This window comes from Triturus cristatus, chromosome 4_1 (assembly GCF_964204655.1).
Source record: "Triturus cristatus chromosome 4_1, aTriCri1.1, whole genome shotgun sequence".
Classification (NCBI taxonomy): domain Eukaryota; kingdom Metazoa; phylum Chordata; class Amphibia; order Caudata; family Salamandridae; genus Triturus; species Triturus cristatus.
In genome coordinates this window covers 1042539323-1042561985 of record NC_140585.1, presented here as the reverse complement: position 1 = coordinate 1042561985, position 22663 = coordinate 1042539323, and the positions used below count along the sequence as shown (strand labels likewise).

The 22663-nt window shown below is 46.5% G+C and overlaps 2 protein-coding genes across 2 annotated transcripts in view; one reads left to right on the top strand and one right to left on the bottom strand.

Annotated features, from left to right (window-relative positions):
- The window catches only part of CCDC146 (coiled-coil domain containing 146), a 1030007-nt gene that overhangs the window by 185852 nt on the left and 821492 nt on the right, over positions 1-22663 (top strand). The window lies entirely within an intron of this gene.
- FGL2 (fibrinogen like 2) lies at positions 5626-21363 on the bottom strand. Its single transcript, XM_085654013.1, has 2 exons — positions 20607-21363; positions 5626-9633 (listed from the first exon to the last, which is right to left on the bottom strand). The coding sequence occupies exons 1-2, from the start codon at positions 21220-21222 to the stop codon at positions 8927-8929; spliced, it is 1323 nt and encodes a 440-aa protein (XP_085510139.1). The 5' UTR covers positions 21223-21363; the 3' UTR covers positions 5626-8926.

Here is a 22663-nt window from a genome sequence, read left to right as displayed (position 1 = left end):
CCACACCCACACCCACACAGACCCACACAGAACCACACAGACCCACACCCACACAGACCCACACCCACACAGAACCACACCGACCCACACCCACACCCACCCACACCCACACAGAACCACACCGACCCACACCCACACCCACACAGACCCACACCCACACAGAACCACACCGACCCACACCCACACCGACCCACACCGACCCACACCCACACCGACCCACACCGACCCACACCCACACCGACCCACACCCACACAGACCCACACCCACACAGACCCACACCCACACAGACCCACACCCACCCACCCAGACCCAGACCCAGACCCACACCCACACAGACCCAGACCCACACCCACACCCACACAGACACAGACCCACACCCACACCCACACAGACCCACACCCACACCCACACAGACCCACACCCACACAGAACCACACCGACCCACACCCACACAGAACCACACCGACCCACACCCACACCGACCCACACCCACACCGACCCACACCCACACCGACCCACACCCACACCGACCCACACCCACACCGACCCACACCGACCCACACCCACATCCACCCACATCCACCCACATCCACCCACATCCACCCACACCCACCCACACCCACCCACCCACACCCACCCACCCACACCCACCCACCCACACCCACCCACCCACACCCACCCAGACCCACACCCACCCAGACCCACACCCACCCAGACCCACACCCAGACCCACACCCACACCCACACCCACACCCACACCCACACATACCCACACCCACACACACACACACACCCAGACCCACCCAGACCCACCCAGACCCACCCACACCCACACTCACACTCACACCCACCCAGACCCACACCCACACCTACCCACACACACACACACACACACACACACACCCACACACCCACACCCCCACACACCCACACCCCCACTAGAAAGGAGGATGGGTAGATCCTCTTCCAGCTAATCCTCCCCACCCAGGGCTACTGGCACCACGTCTTTGTTGTTCAAAAACTAGTAGCGAGCAGGGGGTCCTACAACTTCCCAATTTGTAGAGACCACAATTTGATTATGTTCACTCCAGGCTTGTCTAGGAATAACGTAATTAAACATTAAAGGACACTGTGAGGCTGAGAGAAGAACATAATCAATTATAGTGTCCGCTCCCCTTCCAATATGTGATGGTCCTAAGGAATTATAAATGTCTCTCCAGAGACTACTCATTAAAGTCTCACATAACATAATTCAGCAGATTTTCCTGTGGCATATGTTAAAAGAATTAGAAGTAATCCTCCACTTCACTTTGTTTATACTGCACACAGTTCTTATTACTCATGTGCAAGTTAATCCCCCACAATGACCACCGCACTCTGCTCTCAATTGATCCAAACAAGCCCATAAGCCTACCAACTGTGCCGAAATCTCTTTAGACTCATTAGGGAGAACCTATGTCATAGTTGGTAGCAGTACATCCTAACTCATGGGATACTAGTGTAACCAAACCTCCTGTGCCCTCCCAGACAAAGACTGAAAAGCTGGTGAAAAGAAAGAGGCAAAGCCCTCAATGAAAAGCTCATTAGAAACGTCCCAGATTTCCTGACCGCACAGGAAGGTATTATTCTTTATAGATTTTACCCACATTAGATCATTTAACTTACCCATCGTTCCTGCAATATTCTAGCTTAACAGTTTAACACCTCCACCCTTACAAACTAAATCTGTTATGGGGGCCCTATCCTTACTTTGTGTGAGCTGTACCTGGCACCAAAAAGGGGCGCCATCCATCAATCCACTCCTTCAAGGAGCTTAAGACCGAGAACCCATTTGCAGACGATACTCCAAACTGATCCGTGGTAGATTATACAACAGCCCACCGATCTAGGTTATTATGGGCGACTTGCCCTGTCAGGGGGGATAAAAGAAGGTCATGGGATGGACTAAGATTCTAGAACCCACTGCAGGGGACTGCAACAATCTATACATCAAATAATCAACCAACTGTCCAAATTCGCCACCACACGTGTTCCCAGCAACCTTCTTCTCCTCAGGGCCTACGTGGCCCACCCTTCTGGTCATCAATATATGCCTGAATAATAGGGTGCCCTGGAGATTGTGTGCTCCATACCAGAAGATGACCTTATTAACAAGTGGCTCAGTGGTTTCCATGCACCCCACTGACAAAGGAGGGACATTAGTCAAGACCATCACAAAAAGAGAGACATCTGGAGGAAGATCTAAGAAAACATTACAAGGGGTGGAGTTGTAACTCTGCTGCAAGGTTAAGTAGGGCATGTTCTATTTAATCAAAGGCATCCTAGCACGCCTGTCCCGGAGAGGCAACACAGAGGGACTAAGAAAGGCCTGTCCCACCTGGGATATAATATTTAACGGTTACATTTTTATTGTGAATTGGTTCCCTACTAAGCCCCACCAATGATGAATAGGGAGTGGGGTGGCTACCTCTTTCCCTGTCGTTTTACGACAAACATCTGGGTCACCCAAATGAGAGGGAGCTAAAGTTTGAGCAACCACATCCACAGGAGGACGTTTTCAAGGCTATATAATACAGGATCAAATCCCTTCATGTCTGTGCCCACATCACAGAACAGCTTTTTGGTAGTAGCTGGGTCAATGTCCCGGTTGGCGTGGAGCCTAGGTATGTTCTTCATTTTACGTTCACGAGCCGGTGGCTCCAATTCTGCAGAAGGTACCAACTTCGGGGTTGATATCTGCCACAGTGTGAAGGGTCAACCCTGCAGATTTGTTTGGAAGGCCCCTTATGCATGTAGTCCCCGGGCTTGCTCATGGCGGGGAGCCCAGTAGCACTACCCAGGCCAAGTTCCTCCTCCACAGTAACCAGCAAAAACCCCAACTGCTGAAGTAAAATATGACATAATGGACAATGGTTTCCTAGGAACACCCCTGTCCATCGAGCTCTTGGATACAGAGTCCGCTTTACGGTTTACCATAGCTGCACATCTCAAATTCCCACTGAATGAAGAACCTGTGCCCGACCTCGAAGTCCAATAAATACACAGGGCTAAAGCTCCTCCCCCCCCAAGTAACAGTAGACAAAAGCCCAATAAGATGGTATAATCCAAAAGATCACTCACCCCGCCAGCACAGTTTGCTGTAGCAAAGAGGGGGGACCAGCCCAGCCTGCTCCAGATGCAGACGGACCCTCTTTTGGCCCTGTCTAGGCCCTGCCTTGCCCGTCTCCGGTGCAGCAGGGGCTTGCGGCGTCTTCTATGAACCTTAAGGGTCCAATAGCCGCCTCCCGGCTTAAGTAGTCAGCACAGTGCCCCACCCAGGGAAGCCAGGGAGATGTAGTCCTACCCATTAGCCTGGTCCAATTTTGTGTCTTGTGCTGGGGGGGGCTTGCGGCACATTAAATGCACCGCAGGGGTCCAGTAGTACCCTCCCCGGCGGAAGTGGTCAGCACCGAGTCCAGGGAACCTCGAAGATATATTCCTCTACCTGTCCTGGTCCAATTTTGTTTCCTACGCTGTGGGGCTTGCAGCACCATAAATGCGCTTTAGGGATTCAGTAGTTTCCTCCCAGCTGAAGTGGTCAGCAAACCTGGGAGATGTAGTCCTGCCCCAGGCCTGGTCCAATTTCGTGTCATGTTGGAGTTATTATTGTTACTTGATATCAAAATGTGGGACAAGGGAGTTCAGTAAGTAAGTACGATTCCAAATATTGTTTGAGTTATGAGGTTGACCTCATGCATGCTTGATTCTGTTGAGAGTAGGGTACAAACAAAGGATGCTTCTACCAAAAGATAGGGGTTAAAAAGAAACTTATGAGAAGAGAGAGATAGGGAAGGAGGTTTAAACTGTAACACGATTGAGTGTCTGTCGGACCAATATGTTATGATATGTCTTGTTTGGTACCCATATCCAATTCGGAAGTTCAAGATTTGCGTCAATCGGTCATGACCCGAGGGGTAGCCAAGTTGCTACTAGCTTATTTAATATATCTTATGCAGAAAAACATGTATGCATTTGAATCTATTAGAATTAAGAGGGCTTGCTTATTTTCAAGTACTTATCAAAGCTGTCCCAGAGTTTTCTCGATCTGCGTAGAGATTGTGACTTAGTATGCAATAAATTGGCTTCACTTCTGGTGGTACATACCAACAATGCATAGCAGTGACCTGTGCTGACTTAAGCCTTTGCCGTACCTTAGGACCTTGCTGTAGGGCCACAGAGTGGAGGGAAAGGATCCCCAAGTGCGAGTCCAGGAAATACTTGTCTGAAATGCCTTTACCGAGCTGCTAAACTCTTCACCGGCCCAATGTGGAGAGAAAGTGGCGCGGCCGCCAATTTAGCTCCACTGACTGCGAACATGACTACTTGCGATGTGCAGGCAACAGCAGCACACGTGTGTGGAAGTTACGTGTGTTCATGCCACGATCGGGTAAAACAGCAACACCTGACAGACACTGACTTTGAATTGGTTTAACAGATTTTGGTGGGACTTTTGAGAGTTAACTGTAGCCCACAAACAAGACCTGCCAAGTCAAGGATTACGGACTGACCCACAAGCACAGATTACAGGAAAGCTGCTACACTGTGCCATATTGAGCCTGCGATTTAGCCTGGGATCTCTCTCTGTGTAGTGAACTATGTAGACGCCTTAAAGTGATCCTAGTATTGTTTTACCTTCTTTTTGTACCATATTGTAGCATTATGGCCCGCTGGCGAGTGTTATACCACTGTATCGAGGGAGAGGGACTTTAACAACAGGTGTAACACAAGACCGAAGGGCTATAATGCTATTAGAACAATTTATCCACGGAGGGTAGAATGTTCTAAATGAAAAAGCAAGACACGTTGGAATCGGCCTATACCAGCCATTTTTGGCCCCGAAACCCTCCATTGTTTTTAATAGGACTCCCACTATAATGGCTATACCATTTGTTAAAGGCCGTAGCAAGGGTCTATAACGAGCAAGAGGGCCTTTGATAACCTGTGTATCCCACGGCATATGGGTTATAAGTCTACTATAACATTCCACCACTGAGGGTGGAAGGTTCTGCATTACAAAGGCAGAAGCCTTATACCAGCCATTATTGGCCATACGCCACTTGATTGTCTTCAGTGGAGCTCTCAACATTGCAGCGTTCTAATATGTTATGGTGTGAATGAATTACTTCTTTCCTTAAGAAAAGCAGAGGGCTGGACAATTGCTTATTTAGCCTATTATTTTATTGCATGAGTCCTGCGTTTCTACTCTCCACACTACCTCACTGTGAAAACCTTGGCTGCTCGTCCTCGCTACTCCAAGAGTAACGTGCAGTAGGGTAATTCTGCCCAGTTTGCAGTTCCATGGTAGGATCGACACGGGGCACCAGTGGTAACTGACGTCCACCACCCCGGTTAGGGCCCAGTGACCCCCTGTTTGCCCTGTGGCTGCCAAATGGGTTTTCACAACCCCTACTCTAATATATGCTCGACTTAAAGTAAAAGACCAGGGTTATGTAAGCACCTATGGAATATCGTTTGGAATGGTGCACAAAATTACTACTTTGAGCCAAAGCATGCTGCTACGTACATTTCACGCTCCACTCAATTTTGCCAGACATTGCTTGAAGAAAATAAACAGATGCCCTTCCGAGTTTATTATTTTATTACATGAATTTAGCTTTGTGAAAGACATGTTTGGTCAAGCTAGCTTTCATAAACCAGAATATTCAAAATGCGTAAAAGTGCATATAGCTGCCATATTCATAAGAGTTCAATGAAATATATTTTTAAAAAGATGGAAAAACCTGTTTGAAGGCCCAGTTTGATAATCCACAGCTCATTTTGTATTTTTTTTACAATTACAAATGATGCAGTCAAACGGTGCTGTTAGTGGCTGGTCTGTGAAAATAGTTTGTCAAATTCATTTTTTTTTTTAGATCTGTTGTTAGGAGACAGATATATATTACAAAAAATGTAAGACCGCCCTCTTCATCCAACGGTCTTTCGTTCACATTTTTCTTCCGCCCACTACAACAAATTTCAGTCGTTGTCTAACTTTTGGAATTACAGCACTCTGCTCTTTCACGACAAAGGAGTACGTGTACACAGGGACTACTATGACCATGTATGCTTGTTGAAACGCCAAAAATTGTGTGCTTTTAGTAACAAATGGCGAGGGCTCACCTGCACCCTCACCAATAACGTTCTATAAAAACAATGCCAAATAAAACAAGCATCGACAAAGCTGCAGCCAACGACAGACCTGTTGGCTGTGCCAATGCGTGTGTGTTTTTAGTTTGTTTGCACGGTGCTCTCGTTAGTCCAGAAACTCGCATCCGATGATTTTAGGAGAATTTCTGTCAGATTAGCACTGTCTCCTTTTTAACATTCTTCTGAATTGCAGTTAATAAATAAAACACTGTATTGTGAAAATGTCCAAGGAGGTTGTGAAGATCTGTAACTTCTGTTGAAACAGTTAACTGTGGTAGATTCCTCTGCCTGCAAAAATCAAGGAAAAGGATGCGAACCCCTGTCTAAAGGCACACGCGCCATAATTGGGCTGATTTCAAGCCCCAACAGCTGTTTCCACTCCCGAAACAGAGCGAATAACATACATGCGAGGAACTAAATGACAGAAGGTTTTTGAAGCAGATTGCACATGATTTTCTTGCCTGTTCTTTTTCTTTTTCAACGAGGTGATAAAAGAAGGTTATTTAGGCTAAGTAACATTTTAAGTTCCGCAACAAATTTACAAGGTTGCCTTTTGAATTAGTGATAGGACAGGGAGATAACATAAAAGATTCTCTGCATTAGCGGCACAATACACCATTGAGTAATATTTAGTAGGTCAGCTGTACTACATACTTTTGCACATACTGCATTTTACACAGGAAATAAATATATTGCAGCGCTATGGCTTTTCATATTGAGAGGTTACATTTTAAAATATTAAACATTACCAGTCTTCTTAAAAAAATAATCTATCATACAATTACGTTTTTAGTTATGTGCTCTTTAAACCACTATTGATTGATTTTCTTTTTATATAAAAATATATTAAGTCTCATATTATGGCTACCTTTACTAGACCCTTTGCATGCGTCCAACATACTTCCAGGTGTTTCGACTTCTCCATTATTGTGCTAGGAACACTGAAGATAGTTGGTTTCAGTTGAGAGTTTTTTGCTCCCATGCTCTACATACACAGATGATGGGTGAACCAACAACTGAAAGTTGTATATTTTTCATTGGTTATACTAAACAGCCTATGGTTCACACGTTTAAACTCTGTGCCAAGGCAGGGACGTTACCGCTTTCTTCGCAAATGAAGGCACTTCCATGTTGTTATCTGACGAGTACAGTGCAAGCAGTAAATATTGTTTTCCTGTTTTGTGACACAATGCATGAAAGGTTTGAGGCAGATAATTTAAGATATTGTGGTTGTAACAAAGGAAATTGTGTGCTGTCTAAAGCCGAACAAAAAGTTGTTGTATGGCATAATAGGCTCCGTCAAAGCACAGCAAGTGCACGAGCTAGCTAAACAGAAAGGTGCAGTTGATATGATGCCCTTTTTAGGTCCAGGGAACCTGGCTCAAAAAAGCATGAATACCATCTGAAACCAACAGATGCTGTTAGACCTCTGTAACCAGTTCCAAGATGCAACTGGATTCCTCTATCATTTTCTGCATAGCAAATCCATCGCTGTGCAACACTCTTAATGATTCAAACTCCATCCAGGAGAAAGCATTTGAAACTGCTCCACTGGAATTTCCAGCTGGACAGTGTTGCATTTAATGGATTCACAGGGACAGTGGGATCCCAGGCACTATTGAAGCACTACTGTGCAGTGCGGATGGCTGTGATACGCTACCCTAATGTCCACGGCAACAGGTCAGGCGTAAGTAGTCCATTCACCCTGGTTTTTCTTTTCAATCTGGTACTTGTAATTTTGTTTTACTTATAACACACATCCAGGAGACCCGTGTCAAAATTCAGAGGAACAACTAGCAATTGATGGGCTATATGACATTAGTCGTGCCTTTGGACTACCATAATCTTAATAGCGGGCAGTCAAAAGCAACATCAGCAAGGACGTTATTGACCCTTGAAGCAAAAATGTGGCGCTTTTTTCTGGGAGGAAGACGAAAAATGCCCTTGACCTAAAGTGACAAAAAACCTTGTTCTGGCCCTGCTCGTCATCACTCTTGAACACCGTGCATGTTGGAGCAGGCGCGTGTGACCAAAATGCCTTTCTAAAATGTAAAGATAAAGCAGGGTCAGGACACTGGATTTGTCTTGTGCTGTATTAATATTATGCACTCAGCATGCAAAATGGACTTTCAGCTTGAATCCATCTGAAACTGATCAGGTGTTAATACAGAAGTAGAATATGGTCAATGACCGAGGACGAAGAAGCAGATTTTTAAGCTTTATACACTCTTTGAAAGAATATTAGGATTTCGAAAAAAGACTATTAAAGAGGACAAAGATGAGAAAAGTGGATTGTAATACTAGTCCTCGTTCGGAAACAGATCCTACCAACCGAATTGACCATTGGCACTGATAACTAGAATTGCTGTGAACAACCCAAAGGTAATTAATTGTCATTCTTGGAAGGTTGAGAGGCCGGGCCATCCTGCCAGATTTGCAGTTGCAGATCTCTCCGAGCTACCTTTTCAGCATAGAGTGACAAACAGGGATGTATTTGGTTCAGAAACTGGCAGATTTATTTTTGGGGTCGTCCAGTAGTGGTGCGTTTTAATTCGGTCGCCTGAAGAAGCTAGGTCATAATTGCCTTAATATTTTTTGCGGCAGTAATGGGTGCTGGTAGATTTTTTCTGCACAGCCGGACTTTACAAGTGGTGAAAAACCTATTCAGTGCAAAAAAACGATTTTAAGGCTAAATTTGTCAAAATGACGACGGCACAAATCATTTATGATGGGCAAAAATTATGGCACAAAGCCTTTGGGCCTAATCATCATTTTAACAAATTTGAAAGCTGGTCTGTAACTGTGAGGCATCTCATTGTTAACACCATGCCAAGTGCCCCAGAAAATCCCATTGCGAACCCCTCTGTAGTTTTCTTGGTAGTATTTGCCATTGAGGTTGGCAGACATGCACGCGTCGAACCACCAGCCCGAGCTGTAGTAGGCCCCGCAGTTTCCTGAAGGATATCGGTCATTGTCCCTGTCTGGTGTCGTGAAAAACCTTTGATCGTGGTTGAATTTTTTGCTAAAATGCAGGGCATCCCCAGCTGTACCAGAGTACCCACTAACAGAAAGGCGGTATTTCAGATAATCATTGGCAACGTAAAACTGTTCGTATTTCGCATATTCTCTTGTGCTGTTGAAATCTTCCAGCTCAATTCTTAGCATCATGTCCGTGCTCTTGCTCAAGAGGTGAATTTTATCATTGCCCAACCAAAACTCACTGCTGAGGTTTCCAAAGCCAACTTTGTACTCGTTCCAGGTTCTGTTGAAATGTGTGCTTCCGTCCTGGCGCGTCTGTATCACCGTCCAACCACCACCCATAGATTCCATGTCACAATAGACCGCAAATGTCTTGTTTTTCGGATCAGGGGTCACCCTGTAGATTCCATTCACCCTTCTTCCTGCCTTGAAGTAATCGGAGCAGTCTCGATTCAGAAGTTGAAAACCTGGAGAGAAAAAAAGCAAATAGGACAAGAATATTAATATTACGTATCTGGAAAAATGTAAAAACACATTTTATTCCTACTATATAGCAGGAGACTTATCGTGTATTTGATTAGTCGGATAATCTTGTTAATGGATACTGACACTGAGAGAAAGGTCTTGTCTCCCTAAAAATTCACAAAACCTGGCACACGGTCACCACCACCTTGTGATGTATCTATGGAAGGGACAGTACTCCACTGTCTAGTGTATGTGCATGATTAGAGTGTCCCTCCTGGCTACCAGACAGGTCCAGGGCATTACTTGTCAGTGACAGGCCGAGCATCTGTGGACACTCTAGATTAATGTGACGTGAGGGCCGAAGTCCAGTTCAGGAGACCAGTTTCTCATGCAGTTAGACTCGCTGCAGAGTAACGTGCCCCATTACCAGGCAGATGAAATCCCCATCCCAACATGGAGCAGGAAGCTCTTTTTTCTTTTTATTTTTACTTGAGCAGCTGACTGATAAAATCTGACTACAGATGAAACTATCCAGTATGTTCCATTTAGGGTCTGAATGTGGGTTGGGTTGCGTATGAATTCATGAACATGAAATCCTGTGTTGAATTTCAGTTGAGGTCAGCTTTGATACACCTTTTTATGTTTAAACACTATTGCTGTCTGCTGAAGGTATCAACCGTTGTTCATTGCCCACCCCACAATTATGGGTTTGGGCTGAAAGCAAAGATACATACTGCGGGAAAAGGACCATTAACAGCATGTGATGCCCCAAAGTATGTGAGCACAATGGCGATTAGCAGCTTCCTCCCTCTATCTCCTCTTCCTGCTGCAGCCAGGCAAACATGCCCAGTGTTAATATCGGCCATATGTTGCTACTTCAGACGTTTGCAGAACTTAAAAAGGTACTAATTCTTGGGAGTAACATAAGCCTTACAATCGGCTGAGCCAATATGGGCATTCAGCAGAGAGTGCCAATGTGAATTACAAATGACACACATGTCAATTGCCTTTTGAACATGTCCTGCTCATAATGCAAACATTCTACTTGTATACAGCTGTATGTTTTGCGTTTTTATAAATGCAATGTAATAAAATACAGATCAGATGCAAGAATTTTGGGAACATTGGACAAAATTAAATGTTTCTGTTTGGGCGCTCCCTTTCCTTCAGTACTTGTACTAGATCACTTTCACGCCATTTGTTTAATCTTACACCCTTCTATGTCTCGTATGGTGCCATACTAAGGCAGCTGCCTACAGTCACCTTAAAGTGGCGCCAGCCCAGCCGTCATCGGGAACGTTACATTGGGGCTTTGCGCGTTATTTGTCTTTTTTAAGCAACTAAGGTGCTCTTCAGAAGTTTCTAATTTTGTAGCACTCCTACTGAGTCACCATGACTTGTAATCTTTTGTTAAATGGGGAAATGATTATGTCCTCTGGATCCGTTCGTACATTTATTTGAAATGTGCACAATTTATGTTTGAGCAGGAAACTTAATTGACCACTGTACTCGAACTTGTCTCCTAGAGTGATGCTGCAGGAAAGGAGATAGTGTTTGTGTATCTGCATTTACACATCTTGGCCGTATGATGAGGAAAGAACGTACAATACAACACAACAGAATTTCCTCTTTCGAAAACCTGGCCACAGGAAAGTATGTTTGCACTCACGGGTGTGCCCCGAAGATGACAGCCAGGAGTATCCCGTGCTCAAACAAGACAGATCGCCCTCGTGCTAGAGTTCCCACGGGAAGCACTACCAGTGACACCGATTGTTAGAAAAACGTGCAGCATGTTTAACAATGCTCCTATCGACTGTAGGAAATACCCGAAGGAAGTGTCAGATGACGTCATGAAATTACTGCTCTTTTGAAAAAATGTTTAACTTCTTGATGACCACGGGCGGCCTTGCCTTATTTAGCGGGGTGGGTGGACAGGGTAAGCTCCAGGCATCTTGTCAAACGAACAACGAGCTCAACCAGCTTTGTAGGCCCTCCAGATGCGCGAGACCAGCGACCCTGGAAGGTGGCCAGCGAGGAGTGCTGCGTGAAATACTTCCTGGATGCGTTATAGGCCATTGATTTCAGATCGCTGTATGACTCTCCTGAGACACACGGCCTGCTTACCTCCGCAGCTGCTGCACTCTTCGACGAGCCTGGAATGCGAACAACCTGCCCGTGTCCTGTACCATCTCTGGACGCATATAGGCTGGGGCCTTGTTTAGGGCACCGTGGCACGCACCTGACCTCAAGATATAAAAGATGGTGGTCAGTGCAGCACGGGCCTACTGCAGGGATTGGAAGGAGGCGACCGTCCTGGTCAAATACAGCAATAACGAGGGCTCAGTGGGCCTCTGATCTAGGTGTCACTGCACATGCTGCACCAATGGAACCTACTCCCCTGGTCGTGGTGGGTGTGAGCTACCTTTGCAGCAAAAGACAGTCTCTCAAACAGCACAGCCATGTGGGCAGGCTGGTACACCAACATCCAGTTACGTTGTATTACTAATAATCAGTGGCCAGAGTGACATAATGGGCCTCCCCCGCACAATTTTCGATGAGCTCCTAAATGTTCAGTTCGAATGGCTGCCTTACACGTGCGTTTAGGCCCTTGGCTGACTGACGCCATTTGCGCACTGGGCAGAAGCCTCCTACATCATAGGTATTTGTTACGCCTCTGACTACATTTCGGTACCTCTCAACTTGTCAGTGTCTAATGGCTGTCCTTTGTCAAGAAACCACTTGACCCGCTAAACTTTTTATAGGACAAGGTGCACTTTAGGTTACGGCGGGGTCGGACAGGCGTGGTGGGCAATCTGGCAGCAGGTCAGTATGTGGACTAGAAGTGGACGGGCCAGAGAATTCGTATGAAGAAGAGCCAACCCGGCTGACTTCTTATCGCAACACCCTGGCCCCCTCAGACATTGCACACCCCGGCGGATGAAGAGTACACAGAGGAGTTCATCCAAAAGATTTCCCTGGATGCATGCCCTGCAGCACTCCCTCTCAAAGATGTTGGGAAAGCGACGGAATCTGATGAATGCCTCGTCAAAGTCAAAAGCACGTTGGTCAAAAGGAATTGGAGGCATTTTTGGGATGGGGTCAGCTCCCTCACGGCGGAGGAAGAGGTGTTCCGACAACTAGTGTGGAGGGTACAAAGCGAACTCGGTGAAGGCCCTCAGGGGGTAGTCCTGAGGGGTGCCTCCCTCGTGATCCCCAGGAGTTTACAGAAAGAAGTAGTCCGAGTGGCGCATCAAGGCCCTCAGGGAGTGTCCAAAGCCAGACTAAGGAGCAAGGTGTGGTTCCCAGGGATGGACGCCATGGTAGAGTAAGTCGTACGCAACTGCCACTCCTGCCACATCCTGGGCGGAGAGCCGGCGTCACACCCTGTGATCACCGAAGACCCTTGCTGTGAGCCATGGTCCAAAGTAAGCATAGACTTTGGGTCATTCCCGGATGGACAGAACACACTGGTGCTGATCGACGCCCACTCCAAGTTTCCGGTGGTAGAGATAGTGCCGTCAACGGCATTCTCCCATGTAAAAACAGCGCTGGACAGCACGTTCGCCATGCTGGGCCTGCCGGATGAGGTAAAGTCTGACAATGGTCCATCGTTCCAAGGCAGAGACTTCCAGGAGTACCTGACCTCCCGGGGCATCCGTCACCGGAAGATCACCCCGCAGTGGCCCCAGGTGAACGGAGAGGTGGAACGGTTCATGCGCACGCTGAACCGAGCCCTCAGGATTGGAGTGGAAAAAGGGGACGATGCTGAGCAGTGTCTGTCACAATTTCTCTGTGCATATCGCCAAACCCCACACTGTACCACCCGGTGTGCACCAGTGCATCTGCTGTTTCGACGGGCCCAAGACACACTGTGCCCGCAGATCGATCATGGAATCCACCGAGCTGGATCAAAGCGCAGCACAGACAAGAAGGAAGGTCTCCAACGACAAAGCAAGTCAAGCGCGAAGGGCGCAATCAAGAGGTGTACAGGTCGGAGACAAAATTGTAGTAAAAGACCGCCACCCAAGCTGGAAATATCGCACTCCATTTGAACCCGAAGTGTGGGAAGTAGTCAACGTACAAGGCACCATGGTATCGGCCATGCAAGGAACCCGTGTAGTCAGAAGAAACATTTCATGGTTCAAGCTAGTCCCCAAGGACGGGCAGGAGGCTGATCAACCATTGGGAGAGCTGGAAGGTGGTGAAGAACCTAATCCCGCGGAAGATCCGAGAAGTCAGGCGGAGTTAATACAACCACAACCCAGTAGAGGACCAAGGGCAGCGGAGGACCCTAGGGATCCAGAGGAGGCTGTCCATGCACCGGAAAGGGAACTCGAAGGGTCGGAATCAGGAAACTGCTCCCGAAACCAGAAGTATGGTCTCCGGCCGAATCAGACTCCCAGTCAGAGACTCAAAGACTTTGCGTGGTGTGCTAGGAAGGACTGAGTTGTCTCTCCTGTGAAGGGTTGCTGTATCTAAAACAGTGGAGGGATGTAGTGACAGAGCCACCCGGACCGTCCACACACACGTCTCACGCACCCACGCATCCCGAGGGCGGGCGGCACACCCGCGGGTATAAATAAAAGGCATCAAGACCGCTCGGGGTCCTTTGGCCCAGTACCATACACTAGTGTGTGCGTGTTAATTAGTTACGACATTTAAGCATGTGGCTTAGTCCCACGTGTAGTGGTTCCCCTCTCCAGATACGACACATGCTACAGTCCTAAGTAACCCTTGTTGTCATGGTGTCCTGTTTCTGTGAGGGATTCGGCGTGTGTGGGAAGGGCAGAGGTTGTCACCAGTGTCTCCATGGGCGTAGGAAATATGGGGGATGCAGCGGATATATTCCCCCAGTTTTTGGAGTAGAGGGACACTGGGGACAAGGAGACAGAAGAATTTCCCCTATCCCTCCTATGATTCGCAGGGCCATTAGCGCTCGAAAGAGATACCTAACATGGCCTTGCACTTGACCTATGATCACACTGCTCACCATGCACTCATGCCATTCACCCTTCCTCCTCCAACCCTGCACTCACACGAGTACATCGCTCACGCTGCACACACATGACACTCCACTCACTTGTCACTTTCACCATTCACCCTACACTCAGTGACCACACTGTGCTCACGCTGTTACCCTAAACTCACACCGTTCATCCTCCTCTTACCCTGCGCTCACACGAGCACACCGCTCACCTTGCACTCACAGCGACCACACTTCACTTTTGTCCCTCGCCATGAACTCACGCCGTTCTCCCTCCACTTACCCTGCAGTCACATCTGCACGCTGCTTACCCTGCACTCAATGTCGCACTGCACTCACACCACTCACGCTGCACTTACACGAGCACACCACTCACCAAGCACTAATGTGACACTTCACTCACCTGCCACTCTCACTGCTCACTTTGCATTCTCACTCAAACGAGCACATATCTCACCATGCATCAATTCCTTCCACTCTGTACTTTAACCTGCACCCAAACACCCAAACTCGAATGTCACATCCCTCACCCTGCAGTCACTCCTCTCACCCTACCCTCACACTGTCACAACGCTCAGTGTTCACTCACATAGGCACTCCTGTCACTCACCCAGCTCACCCTTCACTCACATCTTCACTAACATGGACACACACTCACCCTGCACTCACACCACACAAACAAGCACAGTACACACCCTGGAGTCACACAACTCACCCTGCACTTCCTCCTCTCACCCTGCACTCACATGGTCAAACCTTTTAGCCTGCATTCATACAGGCACTCTGTTCATCCTGATTGTACACAGAGACAATAGTCTGCCGGAACTCATAGAGATACCTCAAAACATGGCACTCCCTCTTCTCACCATGCACTCACCAGTCACTCTCACAGATCACCCTTCACTCTTGACGGTCATCCTGCACCACACACAGGCACACCACTCACCCTGCATTTACACCATTCACAACACCCTGCACATTTTCCTCTCACTCTGTATGCACTCCTCACCCGACACTCGCCATGGGCCCTCCTCTCACATTACATCCATGCTGCTCACCTGACACTTGCATCTGCACATTTTTCATCCTACACTCGCACCACTCATGCTGCATTCACTATCACTATTCACCATCACCCAGCACTTACATGAGCACACTTCTTACTCTGCACATATAAAAATTATACAACTTTCTTGAATCTACACATATTTCTGCAAAAGTACCCAGAGAACACTTGTTCTTCTCTTGGTACAAGATGCCTACTTAATTCCATCTTCAACAGCGGGGCTGGTGCAAGAGTGAACTGAGAATGTGGGATGGCACCTGGAGGGAGACTAGGACTGAGGCTTTGGGGAATGGTGCTGGATTGAGGATTGTGTGACACCCTTTAGCCATTCCTGGTTTTCCATTCACCACAATGAATTATTCTGGGACACAGTTTTTTTGCACATTGCAAGTTGGGTCTCAAAAACATCAAAATTTTAAAGTGTTACTGGTGAAATCTATGGTTGCTGAAGAAGTCAAGTATTTCATAAGGTTAGTTGGATGCTGTGATATTACATGTTAGAATGTGGATAAGTTCATTCACAATACTGTAACTGCTTGTTCCACACTTGAAACCAAATCTAAACCCCACAAAGCTATTTTAAGGAAGTGCACTTTTCATTCACATCCTACTTGTAACAGACATGGACCGTTATTTTTGAATAGCATATAGATAATGTTTTTATTAGGTTTCACTAAAAGGCAAAACGGGTATAGAAGAAGCAGCAGGGCAAGCTTTTCTAACACAATTAAAGCAAATTGACTAATGGAAGTGTGAGTGGCAGTGTGACTGTGTGAGTGTGACAGAGTACAAAGGTACAAAAGAGTGCAAGAGATATAGTGAGAATGTGTGTTAGAGAGAATGTGTGAGTATATGTTTGTTATGTCTGCAAGTGTGATGCTGGTCTGGCATACTGGAGGTTATTCTTGCCTTATAGACAAGGGCACTAACATATGGAAGGGAGGTGTTACCTATGGCAAACTGCAGACCCTGACATGCTTCTATGAAGACACAATCATTGGTTGTGGGGACTTGAGCTATCTAACTGAGAAAGCCACTAGCCCAGTCAGACCCAGCGGCAGGGACACAGAACATGCGCCACCACACCTCGCCGAAGGCCCTGACAGGATGTACTTAATTCTTAGCATATGGGGTGGATTAATAGCAAAATATTGGAACTGATATATGAGGAAACTCTTGTCATAATTTCCTGTACTCCTTGTATAGGGGGTATCAATGTCAAAACGCTGACCCTTGTATACCGAAAGGAATTTGTAGAGGTACCCATGACTGTGGCTGAAGAATCCATGGTAAATTTCTGGCACTGTCATATTGAATGTACTCCTTGGCATAAGGGGCTCACCCATGAAAAAAAAATGAGGACCTTGTATAGTGGAAGTTATTACTGACTGAGACATTTGGAAAACACAGATCTACTCCTAGGAAACACTAGGATTCCCTGGTGTACCGTGAAAGTGCTGGAATATTTAATGAATGCCCTATAAGGGTCTGCGGCGTTTTAGAAATTTGATCCCAAAAATTAAAAAAAATTCTCATGGTAAAAGTCTATGCTCTCTTAAATCATCGACAAGAAATCTGTTAAATTGTTTTGCTTGCTGAAATTTTGGGGTAGTATTACACCCCACCACTTACATAGATCTTCTCCTATAATGGTTATGAGTTTAGCTCTGACCCCATTACTGGACATGCTTGTCCTGCCCCATTGCTGTGAGCAGGACTGGCTTTAGGGCGGTGCGACTGGTACAGCCGCACCTGGCATTGACTTTGGTGGGGAGCACTTTGTTTAAAAATAATATTTGGTTTAAAAGCACATGAACTTCCTTGTGCATCTGGCAGTTTTCAGGCAACAATAAACATGCCAAGATAACTCTGGTGATTAATGTTCTTACTTGTGAGAGTTTGGAATTTTGTCTAGTGTAGGTTTTGGCTCATCGTAAAGCAGCGCAGAGGGTTAATGTGCCTGCTGCAAAGATCGTGTACCACGCAGAGCACAGAACGGTGTGAGTGAACTATGAGCAGCACTATAAAAAAAAAAAATATACATGATTTTTCCACATTTGGTCTAATTACTTTGTGAATGTAAATAACAATTAGCTTACTTGCAAACCGTGAATACATGCCTGTTTTTCACAATATTTCACTTCTAAACTATGCGATTATATTAGTTCAACTGGAGTGCGGTCTCACGCAATAGGTGATTTGTAGAGGGTCACTAGAAAGTCCACATGGATGTCCCTCTCCCCCCCCCCCCCCCCAGAAATGTAGTGTCTCCCACGTCTCTGGGTGCCTCTCAGCAGTGAACCCCTGTGTGCCCCCAACCTTGTGAGTGCTTCGGAGGTGCAGCACTCCCTTCCGTCCCTGTTCCACTTCTCCATTAGCCCGTGCAGGGTGGCACACGGGAACGGACAGAGTGCAGGGGAAGGAGGGTTGCGGGTAACCCTATAATACACAGTTCAGTCATCAATACACAGTTCAATCTCCATGCAGCACATTGCTTCAGCTCCTGGTAGTGTTCTGCAGGGTGAATGCCAGTGGCCAGTGTATTGCAGGCCTGTCCCGAATGCCAAAGAGACTGTGTAACAGGTCTGCAAACAAAAAGGGAGGGTGAGCACAAGCAGTGTGGACTTCTTGACTGGGAGCAGGCCAGGTTCGTTTGGACTTGAGGGTTCATGTGGACCTCAAAATGGGCCAGAGCGCGGCTTCTGGCTCGATTGAGCTTTCACTGGCTCGCCCACCTCTAATAATGGGTGTTTATTGGCTGTTTGTCGGCCTGTTTATGAGTTGGTGGCCCAGCTTTTACGGAATGATTTCCCTGATATTACCACGAACATCTCCTGCAGCAAGAACAAATTAATGCACTCTCCTAGACCTTGCAAAGCTTGTCTGTATAAGTTTAAAACTGTTCTGGTTTGCAAATATGGGCAATGTTTTAGCTCTCTGATTCAGTAATGGGACCCACTTTCATTGTGTTGCCAAGCCCCATTTTCTGTCCCAGTCTGACCTTGGTAACGCGGTTACTGGGAGAAAGGGGTCATTTGATAAACAAGGGCCCGTACTGTTTGGGTCATTTGAAATTCAGGCGTTGCAACAGTGAATGACACTAGGTTAGTTATTACACAGACACCATTCTTTTTATTCTTGGATGTTCTTGCTCGCCCATTCTGAGCTGTGAAAGTATTCCCGTGCTGTGCCTCAAAAAACAGAACGCACACCATGCTCCACGCCCAACCAGCCATACACCTGCAGGTGTTTGGTTACCCAGGCGGAAGGTTTCGGATTTCGTCCTGCTTCCCAGTGCGTGTGTAAACTGTAACATAATCTTGGCTGAGTATGCTGCAATATTAGACGTTCATAACAGTGCAGAGAGACGCAGAGGGCGTGTTTTCCCTTGATAATATCCATTGCTGGAAGTTATGAACACTAGATTTGCTTCCTCTCTCCCTTGCTCAGTCTTTGTCCTCTCTCTTTCTGTCACTCGTTCTCTTCACCTTTTGCTGCCTACGTCGCTTCACCACACTCTAATGGCCCCCACCCCCCTTGCGCCTGTTTTTCTTCTCGTCTCCTCATACTTGATTCCTTTGGTCTCACTTTCTTTCTTACTTTATCTTCCCTTCCTTTCTCTGTCTTCCCTTCCTTTGCTCTTCCTGCCCGTCTTTCTCTCCACCTTTTCTTCCCTACTTCCACTTTCTCTCCCCCTTCTTGATTACTCATTTTTTTTGCTTTCACTTTACCTCTCTACTTTTATCTTTCTCGTTCTATCTCCCTCTTGCCTTCACTCCTTTCCCTCGCCCCCTCCCTGTTTTTCATGTCCATAGTTTTGCCCCTCTCCCTATCCCCGTAACATTGACAGTTTATGTGCAGAAAGCGGTGTACTCTGCTTAATTCGTGTAGGAGCTACACGAAAGGGCACACAGCAATTGAGATCATGGTCACATAACTTCAGACCCAAGCTGCTTTCTCTGCCACCGCCGATGGTTTTTCTGTTCAAGTACTTTACTATAGTCAAATATTACTTAAGAATGGGAAATACCTTATTGTTTTGGTGAGCTCGGGGGTGACAGCGCTGTTCATGTGCAGAACAGGCACTCACACTGACACTTTTGGACATTTCGATTTATATTCCGAATCACGCATTACATATGTAATGCTCTATTTAGGTGCGTAGGCTCCGGAAACACTTTTACTAATCGTATAGTCTGACTTATTTAAAGTCTGTTAAATAACAACACATTGGTCTTCGGCATCTAACCAAATTGGCATAGCAAGGGGTGCCATTGGCCATAAATGTAATTTCTTTTGTTACTGGACGTGTACCAAATCACAGTCATAATGTGTTTGTGGAGTAATGGGGGGGAGGGGGGGGGGGAGGAGGGGCGAGGTCCGCGGGCATCCCTCACCACTGATGCAAATCGGCACTGTAGCTGCTGCATTAATGATGTCTACACCCCTGATATAATATAATTAATATTTCAGTATCCAGGTCATCTTGTTTTCGTGTGCCTTAAGTGATATGTATTATTATGTCGTATTCGCAGTATATACATACCACTTCCCCTACGGATAAGATTCAATGTTACTGTCTGTAAGCAGTTGCATGTCACGTTCTAGCTCCTAAGATCGGGATCGCTGATTTGGCCTCGTCATTGCCTTGACTGGCCATTACCTCGTCTGAGCAGATTAACTATCCCTAACCTCAGTCGAGCAATGGGAGTCCTAAACCGTCCAATGAAGTAGTGGTGGGATCGATTTGGTGGCCAGTTGGTGCAATGGTGTGAGGTAGTGGGAGTGTATCCCAAACCTTTCCCATCCCCAGGGTTGGTATTGCTGATTCACTGTGTGTAACCACTTTCCAATGTCATGTTTAAAACTTACTGTTGCAAGAAGTTATCAGAACAATTGGTTGACAAAGGAGTAAGCCTACTTACTTGGGTTGGGTTCCAGTGCAGGGCAGCTGGATGAGCACTTGGTGTCCAGGCTCGTCAGCACGTAGGTCAAGTTTTCCACCTTGCTGTCCACGTAATTCTCCAGGTTGTTCATGCTGACGGGGTTCAGCCTCTGCACGCGCTCCTGCAGCACGCTGATCTGATTGCGCGCGTTCTTCAGGCTGATTGACATCTTGTTCATCTTGGACTGCAGCTCTTGGATTTTGTTGTCTCTCACCTGGCCGCTCTCCGTGGGGTCCTCTGCCTCGGGCACCTGCAGCTCGTTGCTCGCCTTCCCTTCAGTTTCATCAGCCTGCAGCTTGCAGTCTTGGCACAACTTCTTCATCTTGTTCACAGTCTCCTTGAGACTCTGCACCTCTTTGAGCGTCTTCTCCAGGAGGTGGAATTGCTTGGGCAGCTGGAGTGTCAAGGGAGGCAGGTTCACCTGGTAGGGACATTCTTCTCCTTCACATTTGCCGCTGCTCCTCAGCTTCAGGGGGCAGGCTGTCACGACACTGTCTTCTTTGCTCCCACCTTCTCCATCTTGTGACTGCGCAGCTTCAGCTGAAAACACGAACAAAATAACAGAAAAGAAACGCGCGCGAGTTACCGTCTTCATCTTGTAGATAAAATAAACCGACAGGGAACCGAGCTACGATGTGAGAGCCTTTATAGAAGTCGGTTCAGAAAGCCTTCCCTGTTCTCGAGCATGGGCGGGAGTTTTTATATCGCAGCAGCTTTTGGAGGAAATGTTGTGAGCTCCGAGCGTTTGCCAGCCGTGTGACGCAGCATCTGTTCCGTCAGACGGGAAAAGGAAAGACGACAAAGTGCGTGTTAGCTAATTGAGGTCTAATTTCCAGAAATCATTCATTCATGACGCATGCATTTTTTACATTTTTGAAATACCTTTAGTTTTCTCTTTGTCATTTATTTAACTCGGAGACATTTTAAAGCATGGGCTAAGTAGTTAATTATGCAGGGGCCTCGATCTTCCAAAGGGCCCCACCAAAAGAGGACTTTTTCTTTCGCTTATATTTCCCTATCACAACCTAACCTACAAGTCGATATTGTTTGACATAATAGGATTGAATTGTATAACATGGGTAGTATTGTATAAAATGGGTAGTATAGTTCAAAGTTATTCCAAATGAGGCTCCAAATATTTCTTTCATCGGGCCTCCAAAATCTTTACTATGACACAAATGTAACACTCGTCTGGGAGCTAGCTGGAGCACATGGCAGTTGTTCCCTGTCTTGTAGTATATAGCGCGTGCGCTCACTCGCCTCTCTCTCTCTCTCTCTCTCTCTCTCTCTCTCTATATATATATATATATATATATATATATATATATATATATATATATATATATATATAAATAATCTGTTACCTCTGAAGATACAGAAGAAGAGCAGGGCACTCTGAGGCAGTGTATCAGTTGCAAAAGTTTTTAATTCATTCCACACAGAGAAAATAAATTATCGCATTTCGGCATGCAATGCCTTTTTCACGACATCGACCGCCATTTTCATGCTGAGTTTACACACTACTTGGCTCAATGACACCTCTTCAACCATTCTGGACATTCTTGTGACTCCCAATTATGACATCAGATGGGATCGATCAGATAGAGCTGATGGATGTATAGCATGCATCTATTTCACTATACCCACCATAAAACATCTACAAACTGCTCCAATGTCCTCTTGTTAATATTTAGACAGACACGATGTTATGCAAACTCCACATGATTTAACACCATTCTACAACACACCACCCTGGAAATATTCTCATCTTTAATTGAACAATTAATGGAGATCGTCTCCTTTGACATGGACCAACCCCCCCCCCCCCCCCCCCCCCCCAACCAGATCTTCCTTGGGGACTTCAACATTCTTTGGAATGACCCACAAAACCCCTTACTGAACACCTCCAAGTCCTTCCTTGCTGACCTCAACCATGCCCAGTCTTGTTATGGTCCTACCCATAATTGAGGCTCCAACCTTGATCTAATCATCACCAAGGAAAATATTATACAACTAGAATCCATAGCACCACGTGA

Excerpts from the sequence above, each read along its gene's own strand:
- FGL2 (XM_085654013.1), bottom strand. The coding sequence starts at position 21,222 with ATGAAGACGGTAACTCGCGCGCGTTTCTTTTCTGTTATTTTGTTCGTG. Across the intron at positions 9,634-20,606 it reads TGCACTGGAACCCAACCCAA|GTTTTCAACTTCTGAATCGA; the intron begins GTAAGTAGGCTT and ends TTTTCTCTCCAG.